At 37.1% G+C, this 23,568-nt stretch overlaps 1 protein-coding gene across 2 annotated transcripts; it reads right to left on the bottom strand.

Annotated features, from left to right (window-relative positions):
- Positions 1 to 288: 288 nt before the first annotated feature.
- On the bottom strand, positions 289 to 23,158 carry SH3TC1 (SH3 domain and tetratricopeptide repeats 1). 2 transcript variants are annotated; one of them, XM_077176601.1, is made up of 16 exons: positions 22,721 to 23,158; positions 18,089 to 18,216; positions 15,991 to 16,096; positions 15,641 to 15,784; positions 14,816 to 14,990; positions 14,413 to 14,486; positions 13,400 to 13,595; positions 12,317 to 12,444; positions 9,648 to 9,689; positions 6,414 to 8,099; positions 5,863 to 6,043; positions 3,842 to 3,992; positions 2,553 to 2,675; positions 2,120 to 2,270; positions 1,069 to 1,265; positions 289 to 862 (listed from the first exon to the last, which is right to left on the bottom strand). In XM_077176601.1, the coding sequence occupies exons 1-16, from the start codon at positions 22,920 to 22,922 to the stop codon at positions 632 to 634; spliced, it is 3,915 nt and encodes a 1,304-aa protein (XP_077032716.1). In that variant the 5' UTR covers positions 22,923 to 23,158; the 3' UTR covers positions 289 to 631. The 2 variants fall into 2 exon arrangements, with proteins under 2 accessions (XP_077032716.1, XP_077032717.1); XM_077176602.1 differs by lacking the exon at positions 22,721 to 23,158 and adding an exon at positions 20,327 to 20,400.
- Between the last annotated feature and the right edge of the window lie 410 nt (positions 23,159 to 23,568).

Here is a 23,568-nt window from a genome sequence, read left to right as displayed (position 1 = left end):
CTACTACTCACATTACGAGAGCCTTCAGTTCTACGAACTGGTTAGTTCTTAGTACAATATGTATGTAAGTTTTCTTGAATTAGAAGATAAAGATAGTTCCCATAAGTACTGCAGTAGATGAATTTGACAGAAAATGAGGAGTGGTGTCTGGGGAATTGGGTCAAACCAATTCTCAAGCCCATCTAACATGCTTGTGCAGATGCATTTACTTGATGTCAAAAAATGTAATAAAGCTAAGTCAGGCAAAGGAAGCCACAATTCATATTGAGTGGTTTTTCTGCTGTAACACTTTATTAAATATTTTTCATTGCATTTATGCATTAATCATTTTCCAATATCCATCAAGGCAGAAAGATATAGCAAAGAAAATTGTAGTTTAAAAAAAAAGAGACTGTTGGGTTTTGGTTTTAGTTCACAGACTGATCCTTAACAAGTACAAGACTGTGTATCTCAAAGGCAATGAAATGTAATTCACTGTCATATAAACTGGTAATTTAGTCTGGGATGAGGAGCTCCACCTTTCAGCACACTGATAATGAGTCATTGAATGCAGCCTGCATCCTCCTACAAAGCCAGTGCAGTGTTTCCTTAGGTACTTCTGCAGTAGTTAGGCTACATTTTCCAAAAATTCCTATGAACTCTTGTAACACTGATCAGGAGCTAAATTTATTCTCCTGACATTCAGCTCTGTTGCGAAGGTTCTTGCCTTTTGGTAGAAGAAGAGAGACATTTCCCTATCCACGAGGAAGTTATGGTAGATCACAGCAAGCCTGGTGTAAATCTTCAGTTGAGCTTTTTTATTGCCCAGGTCCATGGCAGCAGCGAGTGCCAAGTGGTAATAGCCAGCTGCATCAAAGGGGTCCTGAAATAAGAGGCTCAAAGATAGTACAGCCAGTGCAAGAGGACTGCAGAGCTCAGCTTTGTAAGTATCTAACAAAAATAATATGGATTTTGAGGTTTTGAGGTTTTCCCACTTGAAAAACACAAAATCAGAAAATGGCAAAATCTGATTCTATTAAATATTACTCATTATAAAAATTTGCTACACAAGTTATTAAAATTTCTTACCTTAAGGTCATAGAATATAATATCTCCTAAGATTGAGTACACCTTGACATAATAGAGTGTTTCCTCCTCAAACTCCAGAGGAGAGGAACAGAGAGACAAGGCCTTTAAATAGAAGTGTTCAGCCAGTTCACAGTGACCCAAATGGTGATGGATGGTTGCCAGGCGATGGTAAGCTATTCTTTCATTTAGCTGATTTCCTAAGGAGATAACAGAGGAGTCAGGATATAAACAAAGAGACAGACTACTCAAATCTATGCTACTTTTAAAAAATTCTTTATTGAATTAGCTGAACTTTTATTGAAAAAAACCCACATTTGCTTAAGAGATGCATGGTCAAAACCTGCCCTTCAAGAAAAAAACCTATGGAATTTCTGAATTTCCTCCTTTAAGATTAACAGTGTCTGGGATTTTAAGAAATAACTACATTCATGTCTCCTGTATATACTATAATATGTGTGTATATATATATATATATATATATACACACACACACAATGTGCATACTTAGAAAGAAAATGAATTATTATGAAAGAAAGTTAATGGGAATAAAGACTCCATTGACCATTCCAATATATATTTTACAACAAAAAGATTATTTTCAGACTGATAAAAATGACTTCTTAATCAGTTGAACAACTACCAAATTTGAAGAACAGTCATTTTGAAACAAGACCTATAATTTTTGATTTTTCCATCTTATGTTAGTTCACAATCAGAGCCTGGGGCAAATCTGAAAGTACTCTCAAAAGCCTCTTAGGACTATTTTCTTCATGAGTATTGTATCTTAGCTCTTAGAAGCACACTCAGTTTGGACCTAAAATTCCAGGTTTGATTCTGTGCTCTACCACAGGTTTTCCATTTGATCCTAAGTTAGAAGAGTAAAAAATAAATTGCTCAGTTTTGAATAGAAGAAAAAAATAGTAATTATAGTAGTGTTATGAAATCCTGGCAAGAAATTACTGAATGCAAGGGAAGAAAAATTTAAATTTAGAGTTCTGTTATATTTTTAGAGGTATCACTCATACTCAGCTACAATGGAAATTGTTCTTACCTAATTTTACACTGAGGACAAGAGCTACTCTTGCATATTCCAGACTTTCCTCATAAGCCTTCAGATTCGTTAGCAATTCCACCAATTTATTGCATAACCTGAGTTCAGTGGTTTTGTTGCCAGTCTGAACAGCAAGTGGAAGAGCCCTGTCCTGAAACACACAACAGCAGCTTAGGAATGGCTGAACCCCAAGATGTGCACTGACAGCTCTCATTTATATTAAATCAAGTAATTTCTGGTTTCATGTTGCTCTTTGCTTAGAACAGCTCTTGCAACCAGAAGTGCATTTGAAACAGGTGATATCTGCTAACAGCATGGTAAGTACTCACTGGAACAGTTTGCTGAGAGGTTCAGCTTTTGGTTCAGCATTTATAGAATACCTGCTATGGTGGGAGGTACATAACTATCAATGCAGCAGAAAAACTGCACAAACCCTGTAGAAAGTCACTGCTTTCTCCTTTTCCCAAGTACCATTGAAAAATATGTCTCCAGCAGCTTCAAACAATTCCATTCCTAAATTTGGATCTCCTGTGCAAAGAGCAGCATCCTGAGCAACCTGAAAAGTAAAAAAGGAATGGGGAAGGAAAGAAAGAAATTAAATCTTGTTTACTCCATGGTTACAAAAAATCATAAGTATTAGCAATTTTAAAAATATATTTTTATTTTCTCTCCTATTATAGTGATGAGAAAGGCTATATTTGATGTGAACATGCCCCTTTTTTGTACCCTGTCTTTGAACTAGCCAATAGCAGGTGCAAAAGAAGAAACAAAAACCTGGTTACATTTTCTGGCAATAGTATCCTGCTATCTTTGTCAGCACATGACATTCTAAAAACAGCAGTGTATTTGATAGCTGCCACATAGTAAATTTGAATTAGATCAAACATATCATAGAAATAAATTCAAAATGCAAGTAAGATATTGCTAACTGCAGATTTAAAAGCCTGTGAACTGATTTCTGTAAATAAATGCAGGTCCACTACTCTGTTCTCATAGATAAACACATGTCTTGTTAGCAAAAAGGATATAATGACAGACAGCGTGCAAAGCAAGAATACCAGGATCCTCAGTTATTGACAGAGAAAATAACAATGAAAAATGTGCCTTTTACATAGGGCAAGGTTAAGGATCCTGCTGTGGCTTTGTCTTTAGTTCTCAAATTGCAGTCAGTTAATACAAATCCTTCTTTCTACTTGAGCACAGAGGTGTGCGGCACACATGCCTCTGCTCTCACACGTGAAAAGACAACAGCAGCTCCAGCTGGCCCTGTGTCATACTAGGCATGGCCACTGCAGGAAAAATTCTGATGCTGTGGAAATGCTTCCTAAAGAAGCTGCTCTGTTTTCCTGGGAATCTGGCCCACAAGCCAGCATGCTGAGGTGATTGTTCTCTGTTACCCACCAGCAGGTAGCATGCCTGTGTCATATAATTGCTGTGGTGCTGTAGAGCTGGTAAATGATGTTGAAGGAACCCACAGAATTAACAGGACCTAAGAAATGTCACTGCCCAAAATCCTTCCAGAATCAAGCAACAGATTAAAATGGATTAGCAGAGGAAAATGCTGAGACTTTCCCTTCCCCTGCTGAGCCTTACATGAGTGGTGGCATTAAATGATCAGAACATCCATTGGCCAAATGTATGGAACTTTTATATCTGATTACTTACTCTTACCATGCCACCTGCACAACACTGATACCATGTGCATGCCTGTTGACAACGTACCTGAATATACAGATCCACAAGCTCATTCTGCCTCAGAACATAATAGATCTTTCCTGCCCGGAGCCAAGCATATGCTTCCTTCTCTTTTTTCTGGAGATCTATAAATATTCCAAGGCTTCTTTTGGTATATTCCAGAGCTGACCTGTAGGCCCTGAAACAGGTAAAAGTGCTAATCACAAAAGGGTTCTTCAGAATTGCAAATAGTTTTCTTCATAGCAAGCAATGTTGCTGTAAGACATTCTGTTTCCCCTATTTAGGGCAAAATTATAATTTCTCAGCTATATTACACTAGTAACTAAAGAACTCTTTTTCCTCTTCTGTTCCATCTACATTTCCTGTTAAATTTTTATTATATTGTTATATATTATGTAATTATGTTATATATATAATGGTATATTATATACATTATTATATTATGTTATTCATACATTTTCCCTGTTATATAATTTCAAGATGGTTTATATGTGTCCTTGCTCTACCTCAAACTTATGAGAAGTAGAAAAGCTTTAACTCTTCTATTATTGATAGATTTTGACTAGAAATGTCAAAGAAATCACATCTATATGTTTTTAATCATCTATACATCTGACTTAAGTGCAATTGAGACTAATCAGCAATTGTTGAAAAAAAACAAGAAACTGGGAGGAGAGTGGTAGGGCAGAGGAGAATGGGACATGTCATGATCAGTTCTAGAAGCACTTAAATTACCAGATTTATTGATGTTGTGGTGCTTTATACCAGACACAGAAACCCCAGAAATCTTAAATCTTTCTCCATCTTGTGCTAGACTCCCTTCACCTTGACCCAATGCATTTTCTTCTGAGCACAAGACACAAACGTATTAAAATGGAGCATGAGCTGCACAGCTGTGGTGTTGGAAGAGCTGAGTTTCGTTGTTACTCAGGGCAGCTAACACAAGGAATACTGGGATAGTGGGGTCTAACACAATATTGAGTTTGTGCTATTATCTGGTGGCATGCTAACATGTTACACAGTCAACATCTGGGAGCCAGAGAGCTCCATTGACTAGAAGCACACAAAGCAGCAGCTTCTCCAGCTAGAAGTGGAGAAGACTCCAGTGAAGTCCTGCAAATTCCAGGCAGCTTTAAATCTTAACCAACTCCTTTATCTTCAGTCTCTCCAAAGGATGGTCACCAACTATATCATTAAAAAGCCCTAACAAAGTAAAATAAATTGTGTGATCTACTAAGCACTTTGGATGCTCAGACTAAAGGCACTTAAAGTTGAAATAGGTATCTGTTCTCTTTCCATGACTGAGAATTCTTTTGCATTCTTACTGAGGCAAGCTTGAAAATATCTGAATCAAAAGTAACTCCTTGAAATACAGCAAGAAAAAAAAAAATCAGACAAAGCAGCCTTAAAAAACACTCTAAATATTCTTAGAGAAAGCTAAGTTTCCTCAGCACTTGCTACTATAATTTAACTTGTGCAGTTTGTTATTTCAATAGATTGGAGAAAAAAATTGGTATTTGGAAAATAAGAGCAGTATAGAAATTGCAGAAGAGCAAAACTGTGCAGGTTTCCACTTTGGCTTTGTACTTATGTAAGTTTTGAAAAAAGCCCTTCCTCAAAGAGAAACATTTACATAGAGGCAATTTAATGCCTGACCTGTTTGGAATATGTCTTTTGGTGCCTTAAAAAAAAAAGTCTTGCAAAAATCCTTGAAAACAAATCACCTGATATAGCAATCATCAAGAGCTGCATAACATATAATAGGTTTAAAATGTATTTACATAGATTTTAAAAATAAATTGGTTTTTGGAGTAGTACTAATCCCTTCAGAACATCTTGTCTCCCTTGAGAGATTACAGTTACTTAAAAAGAAACAAGAAAATTCTCCATTAGCACTGGACTTTTCAATTCTGATAAAGTGTATTACTAAAGCAGAGAGAGGAAAAAAAAAAATCAGTCACATTCAGCTTTTGCAGAAAAATTAAGATCCTTTGCAGGATGAAAAAGTTAAAATCAGAATGAAAGAAAAGTCATTCAGCATGTCTTACCTTTCTGTTCCTAAAGACAAATAGAGCTGACTAATAGTTTCCAAAATTTGTCCCTCCAGAACTTTGTTGGACATCTTTCTGGCTAAAGATAGTTGATATTCATTGTAGATGACACACTGAGTCTCATTGGGAGCAACTGTACTGTAGAAATGACACAGCAGTTTAATTGCTTGCAGCTGACCTAGGAGAATAGATTGGAAATACAAACATGAATCTCTGTTTTAAAATGAAAGTTAATTAATTTTAAAATTATTCATTTTCACTGTTTCACAAATTACTGCACAGATGATGAAAGATATAGAAATCTAATGATTTCTAGAATCACCCCACTGCCATTTAATTCACCCCCAAAGTTCACAAATGCTAGAGGTTACTTCAACCTTCATTTCCAAAAGAAAATAGTAATAGAGTCACCTTACCTGCATTAGCTGACTCAATTATGGCAAGAAAAATGACAAAATAATAGATGAACCTTCTAAATACAGATGTAACATATATGTATAACATTCCCAAACAGAGTACATCTTGTGACTTGTAAGAGACATACTTACTCTCCAGATGACTTGTCTCCATTGCAACTAAAAAAGCCCATTCATAGTAAAACCTTCCTTTCTCTCTGTCAGTTCCACCAACATAATAACGTCCCAGCTGAAGGAGCACTTGGATAAAATCTTGACCACAGTCCATAATTGGAAGCTTGGAGAACAGCTTAACTGCCCTGATAAAATAATGTTCTGCCAGCTTGCTGGCTGCTGCATGCAGGCAGAGGGCCCCAAAATTGGCCAGGGCTATGGCTTGGTTATGGGTCACCTCAGTCTCTTCTGAGAGACGCAGCGCTTTGTAGTAGCTCTCAGCAGCTTCTTTTGTGTTGTTTGTCCTCTTCAAAGCAATGGCAAGCATGTTGTAAGCAATGCCAAGCTGCTGAGGACTGCTCCATGCAGAGCCTACAACAGCATTTAAAATGGCCAAAGCCACATCATACTGCTTGTAAAGAATGTATAGCCAAGCAAGTGAAACCAAATAGTTGATAGTTTCCTCTGGCTTAGCAGAAGCAGAGTCCAGTGCTTTCATTATGTAAGCAATGGCTTTTCCATACTGTTTGTGGTGGCTATACAGCTTTGCTAAGCTGAGATAGATAGTGCTGCACAATCCTTCCTCCTCATTAGTAAAGACAGAAGAAAGTGCTTGTATGAGGTAAGGTGCAATTTGGGATGGGAATATTTGTCTGAGTTTTCTCAGGCCATATAGTTTGGGAGCATTTTTGATGACTAAATCAATCCTTTTCAGGGAATCCATTAAGGTACTGGAGCTCTGGGGAGAGGTAACCTTTATGCAACTTAATACAATGTGTGGCAAACACTTGTCATGGTAGGACTCCGCCAGTTTGAAGTAACAGTTGTTGGATAAACTGTTTTGTAAACCCAGGTCATTGAGCAACAGCTGAAACCTTTCCAAGAATGGCAGTGCCTCTTGGTGTTGTTTGCGTGCACTGTAATGTTTTGCCAGCAGAAAGCATGCCCTTGCCTCTGCATGTTTATTCTGGCTCAAAATTGTCCTCTTCAGAGCATACTTCAGTATATCTGATTCCAGGTCAGCACTACAAATGTAGTTGGGAATTCCCATGAGAAGAGATGCAGCCTTGTCAAAAATATGAGTACACTTTTCTTTGTTCTTCTGTGTCAAGTAGATGACTGTTAGATTTGTATAAAGAGCAATCACAAAGTACAAATCACTAAACTCTCCAGCTACTGCTCTCAGTGCTTCCTCAAAATACACACGAGCTTGGGAAAACTTCAGCTTTTTGACACTGAGCCTGCCTAAGAGAAAGCATAGCCTTGCTAGTGCCCAGGACAGACCTGCTTTCTTTGCTGCTTCCCTTGCTAATTGTAAAAAATTAATCAGTTCTTCTTCTTCTGAAAATCCATAAAACATGCTATTTGTAAATGAATAAGAGAAATTATACAGGCTTTTGAAGCTGCTCTCATACTCTTTCCTATTTAAGAAGAGTAACAATGGCTCAAAGGTGTCAGATGCTTGAGAATCTTCTTGACATATGTGGAAGCAAGGCCCTTCAGGTAGAGGAATTATTTCAGTCTTTGAAGAGCCAGCAGATTCCTTCCCTTCAGCAGCTGGCTCTTCAGCTTGAGTGGCCTCCAAATTCTTGAAGTTCTTCAGCAATTCTTCTATCTTGCCATTCTTGCTAGTGGATCCTGGGCTAGAAGGTGAGCATGCAATTTCTGAAATTTAAAAATAAATTACAGATCACAACTTCTTGTATGCATGCACACAAAGGCCTTTGATAGACCAACTAAAACATTTGTCAGTGAAGATGCTGTTACAAAAACATTATGTAAACATACCATGATTTCTTAACAGAATGTCTAGGAGAAAAGCCAAAGGTGTAAAAAGATAGCAAGGAGGATGGAGAAGTGTGGGAGACTGGAGGAGTGGGAATAAACACAATGTGCCACATGTTAGCAGGTTAGTGATCAGTACACTTGTCTAGCCAGGCCCTGGGGCTGATCCAACACTAATCCAACTCAGCATTAATTCAAACTGCCTTTTGTCTGTGTATACTCAAAAATACAGTCAGTGTATATTCTCTGTTCTTTCCATGTGTGTGTGAGCAAGAGACCTGCCCAAGAAATACAATTCAGACTAGCTGGTAAGCAGAAGGAAATCTAGGAAGATCCAAGGTCTGAAGTGGAGACTGGATAAGGGGCCCAGGGTCAGGGGACCTTAAGGTGTGGGGGAAATGGGAAACCATTCATGTAGAGTAAGGTTGTGTCCTGACAGCATGCTCAGGGGGCAGGTCAGCCAAGGCAGGGAGTAGACTGTGCTATTTGAGCTGGTCAAGTCTCACTCTGCTTGGGGGTGCCTGCAAAGGTTCTGTTCTCCTGCCCGGTCCTGGCAGCCAGGCCTGTGTCTTGTGTAATAGGATTTCTTCTATCTATCAAATATCAGCCCTGATTCTCTGCTGGCACAGATTATCTTTCACAAAATTACCAATTTGTGGCAACTGATGTGGCCATCGATCTAAGTTCTCTGAGTGACAACATCATTGAATACCTACAAATATAATAAAGGCAGATATGCCATCAATTCTTAGTCCTCCCACTGTTTTCCAGGCAGTTAATAGGGCAGGGATTAGGGATGGAGTACACAGTCATAGTCAGTTCTTAAATTTACAGCTGCAGATCCAACAGGAGCTTGTTGAAGTCACAGATTTAGAGCTCAATTCCCTTAGAATCTCATTTCCGAAACTGCAGCAGAATCACAAATATAAAAATTGTTGTTTAGGAAAATGTTTTACAATATGAGTAATGATAGTGACAGCTTAGCAACAAAATGCCAAAGGGAAATAATTCTGCATTCTCAACAAAATATCTCCTTTGGGAAATCTATTTCTGGGACGAAGTTTTCTAACAAAAAATCTGCTGGAATTCAAACTCAGCAGTTTCCAGGTGCCCCATAAGCAGTATTTTGCCTTGATAAACAATATGGAGGGGCTGAGATGATGAATGTGTGTCACATCAGGGAAAGTCAGTCATAGAATTTACAGCTGGATAGCAAGCCCCAAGAAAGACATTTGCTATCAGTGAAAACCCACAATGTGTTACAGAAAACCTAGTCAGAAGGGGTTAAAGCAAAATCTCAAAGCAAACAATGATACAAGGAAATTAACATGTGAAGAGACATCAGAAGGAGAATAGCTGGCAAAGACACCAAAAATATCAGAAGTCTCATTAATTTTATGTAAAAATTGTATATGTATGAAGTATTACCACATTCATGAGCTTTCTGAAATTCAGGTTCTTCTAATTCATCTGTAAGAAAGAAAAAAAATCATCTTAGCTATAGTATCTTGGTCATTTTTCAGTTTCAAATCTCCTAAAATAAGGCTATATTTAGTTGATAATTCTTTAAGTCAGAAGAATTTGGTATATCCTGGAAATTTAGGAGAAAATAAATGTTCTAAATCTGACCCAAAGCTAACAGGGGCTTACCTTCCTGCTGACACAATTCACTGCTTGTGCATGGCTATCATCAAGTTGTTACCTCTGCTCAGTAAGGTGGGGAGCACACCACAGTCAGAATAAAAGCCAACCTATCCTGCAGGAGGGAGGCATTTCTGCTGCATTAAAATACAGGTGGGCAGCAAAGATAGGACCATTCTCCACAACCTGCTCATAAAATGAGGTAGCAAGGAGCCCTTAATATTTTTAGTGTCACTCCCAGGGTAATGGGGAGAGAGGTGGGAAGGGAAGTTATTTAGGGTGTTTTTGTAGATAAGTGTCAGACTTTTGTAGCCATTCCAATAGCAGGTGGGTGAAAAAAATCACTCTTATTTAAAAAAAAAATACGTTAATTCTGTAGACATTATAACTATAGATCTAGGTTTACATTTAAACATAGCACAGCTGTAGAGCATTTAAGAATTACTATTTTGAGTAGCAGATATTTCTCAAGGCATTTAAGTAGTCATGCTGCATTTCAGGAATATTATCACTGTCTTTTTTACACTTGATGCAATAGAAGTGGTACTGTGGGTATGAAGGATATTTACAAAATCAGAGGCTCACAGACCTATTTAAGCTCTATTTAAGCTGGTGGAAATCTACTTTACTAGCCTTTGAGAATGACCTCTCACTGACTGTTTACTTCTGGAAGTTCTTTTTATAAATGCTTTTCTGACTTTGGTGGATGAAAGCCACAGATGTTTACAGTAGTTGTAACTTAATACTCTAAATATTTAATCAGGGAAGTGCACATAAGTAAATACTTCTCAGTAAATTGATGTTGTTGGAAGAATTGAAAATCCATTTAGTCAGATCACAAAACAAAATATCAAGTGAATATTGAATATTATTGCTCTGGATGAGTTATGAGAATCAATTGAGCTGTTTAAGAGAAAAGTGGTAAAGATGGTACTATGAGCTTGGGAAGATGCAAAAGGAGGTGGTACTTACAAAGATTAGGGAGGAGATGTAGTGAAAAATGTGCAACAGCAACATAGCAGTAGGTCCATTAAGCCCATGACATGCTTTAGTACCTTAGAGGTTTGAGCTTTTGTTTCCAGGCTTTTCATTAGGGCACAGGAGGGGAGACATGCAGGCATTTTGCACATTGCCAGGGCAGGTCTGGCACACCCTAGTTATTGTTCACACTCACACACACACCCTGCTGATTTGCAGAATTAAACCAACGTGCCTGACTCCAACCTACACTGCAGCTCCTTTCAACCTGGAGCCTACAGTTCTGTCTCTCAGGTTGGCATTAATGGAGATAAAACTTCCTTAGATATTGGGCAAGCATATGCATCACCAACAGCCTGTGGTGGAATGAAAAACCAGTGCCTCTCCTCAGTTCAGCAAGACTGTTACTGATGCCTCAGGTTTTAGCTTTTATATTTTTCAGATTCTGTACTGCTTTAGTGTGTGGGTCTGGGCTTCGTATTAGGGGATAGTAAGCTCTCTTCAGAGAGTAGTGAGACAAAACAATTCCTTCTCTAGCTGGGGGCCAAGGACAACCCATCCAGATCTCAGGCCCAAGACCATAAACAGTGGTGGACTGAAGAGAGAAAAACAAGAAGGATGGGACTTCATGGGCTGGAGCTTTAATTGGACAATTAACTCCAATATGCTAGTGGACTAAAACTTATAAAAGTGTGAGAACCTGTGACTGGTTCTCCATTTTGTGACTATTTTGGGTTCACCTGGGGTGTAACCTTGGCTGGGCTCTTGTGCTGCCCAAGGTGGATCTGCTGAGGCCTCCTAATAGACATGTACTTTATTTTTTAGCTCCATTTAGTCTCTGTTCTAGGTTGGCCTTCTCAAGGCATCATTACATCACCCTGCCTCACAGTAAGTCTGTGAAGGTGAAACCCCAGTTACCCCAATTGCCTATGCACAGCACAGAGAAATAACAGCTGTATCAGAGATTATGTTACTATGACTATGATTTTGCCACTTTTCTATACCTTTGAAAATTAAATCAAGCATGAAGAGGTGTGTGTTTGCATAAGCTGTCAATAATTATTAGTCTGTGCTTCCTTTCCCAAGACAAAAAGCCAGCAGTGTTTGGGTGAATATACTGCTTTATACAATGCAGCCATGTGAAGTTATAATTTGTAATTCAGTCATGTAAAAGCTTGGAGATCTGTGCAGCACAGTAAGAGAGTTTTTAAAAGCCTGTTGTTTAAATTCACTCGGGAAAAAAGAAAAAAAACCAAAAGATTTACAAATCCTCTGCTGGGAAAAGCCTTGAAACAGCTGAAGAATAGCAAAGATGATATAAAGAATTTTTACATGCTATATCAAAGATCCAATTGATTACCAAGATATTACAAAATAGATGTAAATGCTGGAATGTCATTGAAAAATAATTTTATAACAGGGGTATAGGAACTACACATGTATCTTGTGCAGTAAAAAGGAGTAAAACTCATACTTACCTATTCTGTACACAGAGCAAACATCTGTGATGGAGGTTTGTTTCAACAAATGTACTACTTCTTCCAAATCTTTTTCTTTTGAAAAAAAAGATAGCTCTTCTGCTTCAAGAAAATCCAGATCTTGTGGTCTAGCAAAGAAAGGAGTAACTTTGAAGGTGCCTGAAAGCAGATTTGGCTTAAGGAGCTCACTGCACCAGTCACATGTGAACTTAGAGAAACTAATACAATCTTTACATTATTGGTTGTGCTGTGTTCAAAATTAGTTTCAGTCAATGTATAAAAGATGCATATAAACTGATAGTAACCATGCTAACAACTAACAGTTCCTGCCATAGCAGAGTAAGCTTTGTGTCAGTGTCATTGGATAGCATTTTATGAGAGTATTTATTAGAAGCATGAGTCTTGAGGGACTTCATGGTATTGATTTTCTAATATAGGCTTTAAGTTATATATGAAATGAACCTGCAAGCAGCATTTAAGAACTCCTTGTTTCAGCATGCAAACAGTTCAGGCATATTAATAAGAGCTGCCTATTTACATGGTGCCAATGCATGATGAAATACACCCTTTTTAGAGGTTTCAGTCTGCATTATTAGCAACTGTTTACAAAGGTCCCATTAGAAACAAGTTAAGGCATATAACTGAGGGTACTAAAAAAAAAAACCCCAAAAAAACCAGAACTTGGGTGCTTTAATATAGATCTCGAGAGACCAGAAAGAGAGTAAAGCTGCTTGGATTTGTGAGCCAAAGAATAGAAACTGAACCAATATAAGTCCAACCTCTTTTTCCAGGAAGAAACTCAGCTACAGACTGATAGTATTTTGCAAGATTTAAGCAGACTTGATATTCCAATTCCTTTGCAGTTTTGACTGATATATGCTATGACAATTCACATTAAAACAACAAAAAAATCCCAAAAGCAAACCCCCCAAAAAATCCAGAAACACAAAGCCCAAAACACACACATCAAAAAAACCCCAAAAAACAACAAAAACCCCAAAACCACACCCTGAATTTAATGTTCAGCATTTCAAAACTGAGACTAGGTTATTTTTGTTTGAGAGATAAATATGTATTACTCACTTATTTTTAGATAAGTCCAGTTTAACGTGACCTGTCTTTATAAAACCTATTTGGCCAGTAAACACATGTCTTCCAAGAAACCACTCCATGCATTCAATGAAGTAGCCAAGGATCTCAATTTTGTCCCCTTCCTGGAAACTCAGCTCTTCTGACACAATACTTTCATAATTCATCACAGCTAGACAGGATCCCATTGCTGTGTAATAAGGAGATAAATAATATTTGCAGATAAAGTCATTTAACAATAGAAATACACTTCATAGAATAGCAACTCAGCAGAATATATTTAACAAAAAACATTCCTGGAACCTGTGAGTTGAATATCTGCTGTGACAAGATTTAAAGCATCCAAACCTCATTGGTTTGATAAATAGATCTGTAAGTAGCATAAAAATCCTCATTTCCCATTAGAAAGCAAAGCCTAAAATATTCTCATAATTCTAACATAATTCATAATGGAGCAAAAAGAAATGTTTTCAGTCCTTACTTTCCCTCTTATAAAGGGCTCTGAACTTGGGCCAGAGTAAAGCACTTGAACCAATTTTGAACCAATTAAAATAATCCCTATGGGATAAATGTGGGTGTTTACCAGTCAGTACAGTATTGAAACTGAAATCATGGAAGAAAATAAGTCATATTTGCTCTCTAACCTCAAACCATCTGTATAAGTTTTATTTCTCTGGCAGTATGAGAAAAAGCAGCACACATATCAAAGATCCACAATTACACTGGTGCATTTGCTGAAGCATCCTCAACTCAGTCACTCTGTACTACCTTGTGTAGTATTTGGGAGGAAAAGGGGGAAAGACAAGACTTTAGAGTTTGACTCTTTAGAGTTTAATCTTAGACAAATTTATAGTCTCACTAATTTTACTGCAAACTAATTTTGAAAGCTGTGTCCCCACTCTAATACAATGGACAAAAAGTCCATTGAACTTTTTAGTCTGTTCTAGCAAAAGCATAGAGTAAATTTGGTGTTATTCTAATGTTGATGTTTGAATGAAGTTTCTTACCAACTTTTTTGATTGATTTAGATTCATTTTTATATGAAAAATCTATGGGATTAGAATACCCTTTAAGAAACCACCTGAAAGCAGAAAAAGAAATTGAAGTTAGTGTGTATAGAACACTTCACTTAATGTTGTGACAGTCATATTTAAAATACATATGAAAAGTGATATGTCCCTCCCACAATTAGCTTTCAATTTCAGCACTGCCCATACACTTCAGACACATTTATGGTTTCACTAATATTAGTAGTAAAAGTACTGCTACTATTAGTGGTAAAAGTACTGCTACTTCAGGAAAACAAACCAAACTGAGAAAGTCTTGCTATTTTTCCCTGCCCCAGGTAGAGGCATCCCTGAGCAGACATGCAGATGTATATGGAATAGGTAGGTAGAGTCAGGTACCTACTGATGGAAAGGCTCCAAAGGCTCCAGGGAAGCATTAGACCACATGGGCATGTCACTATCCACAGATCCACCTGTCACATCTGCAGTAAAAGCCCCAGTCTCAAAAGAAGTTGTTTCATTGTCTGTAACCATCATCTTTCTTATTGTATTATCAGGATATAAAACAAAAAAAGATCCTGAAATAAAAGCAGTTGAGCAGATGTCATTTTATGTAACGTTTGAGTGTCATATAAGCCCTAAAACTGGCTTCAAGATCATCAGTAATATTCATTTAGAAATTGAAAATCTGATCTTTGTCAAGAATTTTCTTGCTGATTGTCAGATATTCATACATTTCTGTCTAGTGTGTCTTTCCATAGGGAAAAAAAAAATTAGAGATTGTGTCTTAATAAGCACAGAGCCCTCTGCTGCAATTCTGCATATTCCTATTGCAGAAACAAATCACCACCTATCCTGACATCCTGTGTCTGGCAGTACCAGCAGGTGATGCTGTTTAGGAGAAGCACTGGTAACTGTTTATAATCCTTCTCCTGCACATCCTCCAGAGCCTACAATAATATCAAGCAAGTTGGAATGTACATCACTCCCTAATCCTTTTGTATCCATTTATGCACCAGCTGCACATGAATTTCTTCAATCCCTTCATGATCTCACTGAACCTAATCTGTGTTTGCTCCTTTCTTTTCTCTTTACAATGTGCATTTGGAGTGAGTAAATTTAAACTTCAACTCCATTAAGTATTTGAATAGGTCTTAATGTCTGATTTGGGGATTTTAAATAAAGATGCTTCCCTGAACCTAGCCTTAGCATGTACAGTCTTTCTTACCTTCCTGTATGAGCAGACTTCTGTACATCAAATTTAATGATTTTTCATTTATACAGACTTCAATGCCTGTATCTTCCTCCTCTTGGGAATATAGCCAGAAAGACTGGTCTAGGAACAAATTCTCCATGCAATGATCTATAAAACCTAGGAAAAAGAAAACCCAATTTGTTTTATCTGCCATTTTAGAGTACTACACAAAAATACAAACTTTCAGAGAGTTAGAGACTACTCCATTATTACTTAATGCACAATGTATAAATCACAAAGTTGTGTTCAACAAATTCCCAAAAATGGTGTAAAATAGAATACAAATTAATATACTGAACTATTGTACGGTGAAACAACTTTACCCAGTGAGTGGTAGGTTAGAAACTTCCATATTTCTTCAAAAGTTTTAAATGTCACCACTATTAAATCTTGATCACTGTGAATAGACAGGAGTCTGGCAGAAAGCTCCTAAAAATCGAAACAAATACTTTAATTACAATTACACCAGATTTAAGCACAATTTCTCGCTAGGTAACACTTAGGATACAAAAATAATAATTCAGAATTTTATCTGTAAGAGATATTATTTGTTCTTTACACCTACAACATACAGGGAGCCAAATTTTAATCTGACTCTTGCTTGCTTAAAACAAATACACTAAAGTATAATTTTTCTTTTTTTAAAGATGCAGTAAGATATTTTTATCCTCCTTAGTACTGGTTCAGATTGCTAGAATAGCATTAAATTACACTTTTGACAAAGATAAGCAATGATCATTGTAAGTGGTGATGATGGATTTTAAGTTATTCCAGAAATGCTGAAAGGAACAACTACATAAACCTTCAAATAAGTGAAAGAAAGACACATTTTGCTGGATTCTGGACAGAGGGGGGTATTATAGAGTCTGGTTGCACTCCAGTTTGTAGCTTAAAAACAGGGCTCCCCAAAGATGCTGGCCATTGCCTTTCAGGGAAATACAGAGAACTGTGTAATTTATAAGACAAGTGTCTGCATCACTATCTCAGAGAATAAATCAAACTTAAAGCTAACACATATGATGCTACTGTACCCTTACTCCCATCATGTTAAAATTGAAATACAGCTGAAAAAAATTGAAGGACCAATCAAGAAATTGATTCTAACTCAAGGCAGCAGGGAAGAAATTGTCCCTCAAACCTTTTCTATAATCTGAGTAAAATGGAGCTGATTCACTGATTTTATGACTGTTACAGCACAATTTTAAAAATCTCTGAATTAATTCTGTTTAACATCCATATTTTCATTTCACACAATCTGAACACATTGAAATATAAAAGTCCAACCTAGACTTCATCAGGCATGTCTCATCACTGCTTTGATCTTCTACATGCACCTTTCTACACCAGATTACATATTAATGAGAGCCTGAAATCTATTAATAAATTGCCAACACATGCCAAAGTATGTCAGCCTCAGGGGCTTCATGCACTGCTGAATATCAAAACATTCTAACGAAACTTAACATTATCAATCTTGTTTCCTTCAAAGCCTTTTCCAGTCTGTTTCTAATCTAGTCCATTTGTTTGCTCTTTTCCTTTGCCTCCCAATCCCATCTCCCTTCCTCCCTCTCCCTCTAAACACAATCCAGAGCAGAGAAGCAGAAGTACAGACTGCTTGCACAGCTGCAAAGTCAGCAGCCTGGTGGTAGGGTGGTCACAACACTTGAAAAGAAAATGTTATAGAAACATGTGTCTGTATTAGTCAAAAACCACAACTAATTAAGATTTCAGTAGTTTGGTTTGCTAGTGAAGGAGGCCGAAACCCTTGGCACAGACCAAAAAAAAAGACACACCAGACACACCAGAGGTTAAATGGTATCTTTCTTTTTTTTCAAGAGGAAGGAGGAGACTAACTTTTTTTGAAAGTAAACCTCATTGGTTGTAGAGGACAGGTTTCCCATGCACAAAAAAAAATAAGGAGTAATAAAATTTGGCCAACAGTTGTATGCTATTTAAAGTCATGGCCATTTAGCCCTAGGAAGTCCAATGCTTAGGCTATTCTCTTTCAGACTTCCTCTTTGGCTTAGCAGTGAGCTTCCCAGGAAATCAGCATGCAAAATAACTCCAGGTGTCTGGAAGCTAAAGTGATGAGTCAATACAAGGGCAAATTAAAATAAATCAAAGCTCCATTGTTTTCCCTTGATGTAAATGAAAGCAGAAATTTTTTTAAAATAAACTCATTCAATTACTTATTAAGGTGGGTTTGTTTATTTCTTTTATATAAATTTGATGTTCCAGTCTTTTTCAATAATTCAATATTTCTAAAGCCCCTAAATGTTTCTGGTACACAGGAGACTGGTCACTCAAATTCAAGCACGCAGCATGTAGCTGGAAATAGGACCCAAATACCTGGAAGATTATTTCAGTGGCACAGGGGGTATTATCTGAATAAATCAAACAATTTCCAAGCAATTGACTTACACTGAAGACAGTCATCACCTCCTTGCTGTCATTTTCCAGAAGTCGGAGGTGCCCTCTGAGCTGTCTTTGGAGCCTGGGATCAGGACATCCACTCTTTCTTTTGACCATTGTTAACTTCAAGGAGATATCTGGAGGAGGATATCCATTTTCAGTACTACAAGCTTTGTGAATCAGCTTTGGAGAACCAAAAAAAGCCTCAAAATCTTAGAATACACATTAAGATATATTTTTTCAGCTTCAGAGACAGGCACACAGTACACTGATCTATTGCATGTTTCTTTTACATTTTTGTTTACATTTCTGTAGACATAGGAGCCTAGCATGAAACAATTTTAAGAGACAACTGATATTTATGGATGGAGAAGGAAAAAAAAAAGATAAAAGCAAGAAGATTGGTAATTTGTCAATTTAGACAGGTCTGGGCATTGCAAACATGCTCAGATTTCCAAATATTCCATGCATATCAGAAATCAAAGCAAACAGATACTGCCATCACAAAAAAAAAAAGCAAACTTGAACAACAAATAGTTCTGCATGTTACAATCCATCATGCTAATCTTAAATTCATAGCTATCTGATATGTCACCCCCTCTGCTTCAGAAGCCTTTTATAAATCAAATAAAAGCTGTTTCCCAGCTAAGCTGGTTGAACAGTACCAACCAGGTTAAATGGTACAACCAAAAGCTCACTTAGATAATTTTCCCAGCACATCTGAAAGCAGCTAGATACCTATTCCCAAGCTCTTGGCATCTGTTTATGAGAAGCTTTTACTACAGCCTCAGCCAGCTTCTCTCACATAAAGAGGATCTTTGATAAAGCTGCTTTTATTTCACATTAATTTGTTAATTTAGCTCAATAACAGTAAATCATAAATTTTCAGACACCCAGATGGGCACATATAAGCCAATAATACCCAGTCAGGAAGAATTCCAATTGCAAAGTATGTAAATAGGTCACACTTCCAGCAATATGGAACTGTTATGCATACTAAAATATTCCACCTCCTCTGAGTTTCACATTTTAATCAGTAAAATATATGGCTTTCATATTTTAGTCTAATATGCTGTATCTTGCTCTGTTTTCAGAGGGCTTCCTATGCATGTCTCCAGGAGTTTTACCATCACTTGCATAAATTACTCATTACTTTAAGGTCAAGAAGGGTGTCTCAGAAATATAAACCTGTGTTACTGAATTACAAGGCCTCTCCCTTTAAGCTGTGGTCATATAGTCAATTTTTAGTAGAAAGAGCACACAATAGAGTCTCTGAGTGCTGTTCAGATCACTGCTAAAGTAGAATTACTGACCTTTTCATTTTACCTGAAAACATAAAAAATACTGGCACAAGAGAAGACTGACTTAAAAATGTATACATTCATTTTACTTAATCAAATTGGTTCTGAAGTAGAATATATATAATAGTAGACACACAACCTAATTTTCTATAAAAGTTAATGAAATAATTATTACATTTAATTAAAATAACAGAAATACAGATAATTCTGTCAAAAAACCCTATAATAATGCCTTATAGAGATGAAATATTGTCTAAAACCCCATTATAATCTCCAATCTGCTTCTGTGAGCCCCGACTCAAGTTACAAAGAACCCAAATCCTGTACAAAGCAAGACAAGCAGGTACATAAAGCACAAATAATTTGAGTAGAAACAACCATATGCCTGGGGAAGACTGCCTGGCACTGATGTGATTTGTCAGGTCAAGCCAGAGAGCAGGGAACAGCTCAGTGCTGGTTTTGGTGGCACAAGAAGGGAAATGTGCCAAGACCCTCAATCCACAGTGCCTGCCATCAGCCCTCCAGAGGTGAAGCCTACTGAACCCACTTACTGAGGGACTGCACTCAATTGACACTTCCCTGAAAATACAGCATTTAAACAATACAAATAGATACTTGGAAAGGCCATAAACTTTAAAAGATAAGACATTTGAAGGATTGAAAGACATTTGTAAAATAAGCTATGAACTTGTTATTTGCTTATCTTTTTTTTTGTAACCAGTACAATATAGTACATAAATTATTTCTGGTTTTTTATATCAGTTGCTTCCTCTTTTTGTAAGATAGTCTCAACAAATCTTTATATATAAGTTGGTCACTTCACAGCTGCCATGAAATACATTGTAAAACTTATAGGAGTGGTGGCTGCAAATGTTGATATAGTTGAGTTGTCTCTGTGAGAAAATCATTATAATATAAAGATAGGATGGGAGAAAAAATGCCTTACCAGTTGGAAAATTCTCTGCCTGACTGGGAAGGGTCCTTGAACTGACATTCATGCATTTTTCACTTGGAGAACACTCTATTATGATAAATGAAAGGAATGGTTATGTGCCTTTTCTAAGTCATATAAAATACCCTGAAAAAAAACCCCGCAAAATACCCCATGCTTTCAAAGCATTTGATGCATCAAATAATTTCTAAGACAGATTAACTATTTTCTCCCCTTCCTGCTACATAATTCCCAAACCCTACAAAAAGTCTGCAGAATATTTCTTTCCTCCTGGGCTAGAGGGGGAAATTAAATCTTTATTGCATCATCTTGATGTGAAATTCCAAGATGGGGGATTGGTGGTAAGAAAGATTCTCAGGAAACAGAATTCTCATTTGGGAGAGAGCAAGGGTCAGACCTAATTTTCTCTTCCTTTGCACCTATATTAAAAATGGCTCCCACTGATGCTTCAGTGGTATAAATTGCTGTGTCTTGTACCAATTAGTACATGGAGAAAAATAACTGTTCATCTGTTATATGCGTACGTAACACTTATGAAAGGGTACTGTCAAATCAAGTGATTTGAAGTTTTAGGAAAATATCACAAATAAGGTATGTTTTGTATTAATAGCAAACTGCTTTTTTTCTTTTAACCTATATTTCTTCCTCTACTTTGGGGAATGATATATTTTTGTGCTAATAAAACAACCATATCATTCTCTCAAGGCTTCCTGGGCAAGGGAGTGAAGACAAGGCTTCATATTTCTAAGAAGAAAAGAGAAATAGATCTTTCATTTTCTTCTAGAAAATTTCTGAGGCAATTTTCATGTATCCCAAGATATTATCCTATGAAGCTCTGCTTTTAAAATTAATCCTGTAATATAACAGGGCATGGTAATTTCCAAATCTTTTGCATCTTCCCTCAAGTGCATCTATGAATGTTAAATGAACAAAGTCATGCAAATAAATAAGGATACATAAAAAGAGTTTTCCCACCTCACAAAGAAAGGAAGCACTAAAAACATTGTCTTTAAGGCCTATTATTAGCAGATACTCAAACTAGAAATTGAAATCCCCAAACACTTTAGTTTTGTAGGGTCTTGGTTGGGTACTTGACAGAAACTTTGGGGTTGGGGTTTTATTTATTAAAAGTCCATTTTCTTAATATGGACTATATGATGTTTGTTGTTAACTAGAAATTTGATAATAAGCTCAACACTGTGCAGGCTGACTGTGTTTAGGAAATGTTCTAAATTTAAGTCCCCCAGAGCTTCTGGAACCAGGCTTACCTGTAGTTCTGCTTTTTCTGGTTTTAGTCACAATTACAAACAGAAGGTGTCAAAACTTTGACAACATGTTATTATTTTTATAATCATTTAATAGTTCACAAGAACAATAAATTAGCATTTGTTTTTGATCTGTGAACTATTATCACTATTATTTTGATATTAAAAACTAACTTTCCTTGAAAGGTAGTTATCAAGACATTAACATCATTTTCTGTGACTTTTAGGGAAAGGCAAAGGCTATCAGCAAGCATTTGAATTACTCATCGGTTTAATTTCAAATAATAGTTTGCTGTTAAATTGGAGTGAAAGGGCAAGAATTACTATAATTACAGTTTGAATATGCTTAAACTTCTTAAAGTGCTATAATTAGCTTCAAAAACTTAATATTAACTCCTACTTGGTAGAATGTCTTGCATACTTCTTGGAAAGCTAAAGAGCAACTTTCTACTGCCCTGGGACGCTACCTGGTCTTTGATGTCAGAAATGTTGCAGTTGTGAACAGAAAGATATTGTGCAAGTCGCAGGACATATACTCTAAAATGAAATAGGTTTTTTTGTCCATGATTTTTGGAAGTATTTTCACATTAAGAACACTCTTGAGCCTACTGTAAACTAAGAGCCTGGTCATTGCCACCTTCCTATGTCCCTCCACTCCTCTACCTAAAAGATCCTTCTGACTTGTATGATTTTACTCCACAAAGTAGATTTTCTTTTGCACAAAGGCAGTACTACACCTCTGATGAAAAAGGAACTAAAAAAAATACTAAAATAGAAACTTAGCTTCTGAGTCTTACAGATATAACAAAAACAATTTATATTTCAGTACCCTGGCTCTTGGGTTCTGATAATTTTCATCTCCTCTTATCTTACTAAAAGATAATCCATTTGCCTGCCCCAAGTGAATTTCAATGTAGATTGTTCAATAGTCCAATTTATGCAGCATTTCTATAGAGGAAACATAGCTGCTTTTTGTATTCCAAAAGAAGCCCATCTGGGTTCTGTGATTCTGTGAAAAATACATGAGAGTTCTCAGCTTGTGCACCATTTAAAAAACACAGTAATTCAAGCACAAGGAGAAGTCAGGAGCAGAGGCACCAGGATGCATTTTTCGAGGTCTTACCCATTTGTTCTTGCAGCGTGTCCATCCCAGCTCCATCCCTGAGGGTGCTGATGGCAGCGTTGCTCTCCACATGTTTGCAGTCACACCTGCACATTTCCTGCTCTGTTTCTTCCCTCTCCAAGTTCCTGTCTTGCTCTCCCTCCAGAGCAGGGACAATGGTGTTAGTGCTGAGCATAGATGTGCCACCTGCCAAACTCTCCATAATTTGAAGTTCCTCACAGTGACAAAATTATCATTATCAATAACCTGAAAGGGAAAAAAATATCAATTGTATTTTTTAGAAAAGCATCAGAAAAGATGAACACATTCAAGAGCTGTGTCTCTCCTGCAGGAGTTATTTTTAATTGTAATATGGATTAAAGAATTTTGCAACAGGCTTTTTTCAGAGGAACTGTTGCGTAACACCCAAATTTATCCCAGAAAAAGCTCCTGCAATGAGGTGGCATCACTGCTTTAGGAACAAAGCAACAGACCTGCCTAACAGCAACAATCCAAGGCCTGAAGTGAAATGTACTTGTGCCCACTGCTAATTATTTGTTCTTGGCCAGCTATAAAGCAGAGCCTCCCAGGGATAACATCATTCACATCAACTGAGGAATTGCAGGGGAAAAACATCATTTTCTAAAGGTGACAAGAATGGAACAAGTACTGCATGCTGAATTCAACCAACAAAGAGGGTTTATATAAATTCAGCTAAAGAATGAATCCTCCACAGGAACCCACTGTGCAGGAAGACACGCAGCCAAAGAGCCAAGTAATGCTTTGCAGCAAAGCAGAAAAGTGAAGCCCTACTGAAGCTAGAGGCTGAGTCTGGCAGCAAGACTCCATTTGGCATGATCAGGAAGAAG

This window comes from Agelaius phoeniceus, chromosome 4 (genome assembly GCF_051311805.1).
Source record: "Agelaius phoeniceus isolate bAgePho1 chromosome 4, bAgePho1.hap1, whole genome shotgun sequence".
Classification (NCBI taxonomy): domain Eukaryota; kingdom Metazoa; phylum Chordata; class Aves; order Passeriformes; family Icteridae; genus Agelaius; species Agelaius phoeniceus.
This window is presented reverse-complemented; position numbering and strand designations above follow the sequence as displayed.

What these genes read in the sequence shown, in the direction of transcription:
- SH3TC1 (XM_077176601.1), bottom strand. Translation starts at nt 22,922, where the DNA reads ATGGAGAGTTTGGCAGGTGGCACATCTATGCTCAGCACTAACACCATT. An exon ending in AAGTCTGCTCATACAGGAAG is followed by an intron (nt 14,991 to 15,640) that starts GTAAGAAAGACT and finishes CTTTTATTTCAG; the next exon opens with GATCTTTTTTTGTTTTATAT. An exon ending in TAAATCAATCAAAAAAGTTG is followed by an intron (nt 13,596 to 14,412) that starts GTAAGAAACTTC and finishes CTTATTACACAG; the next exon opens with CAATGGGATCCTGTCTAGCT.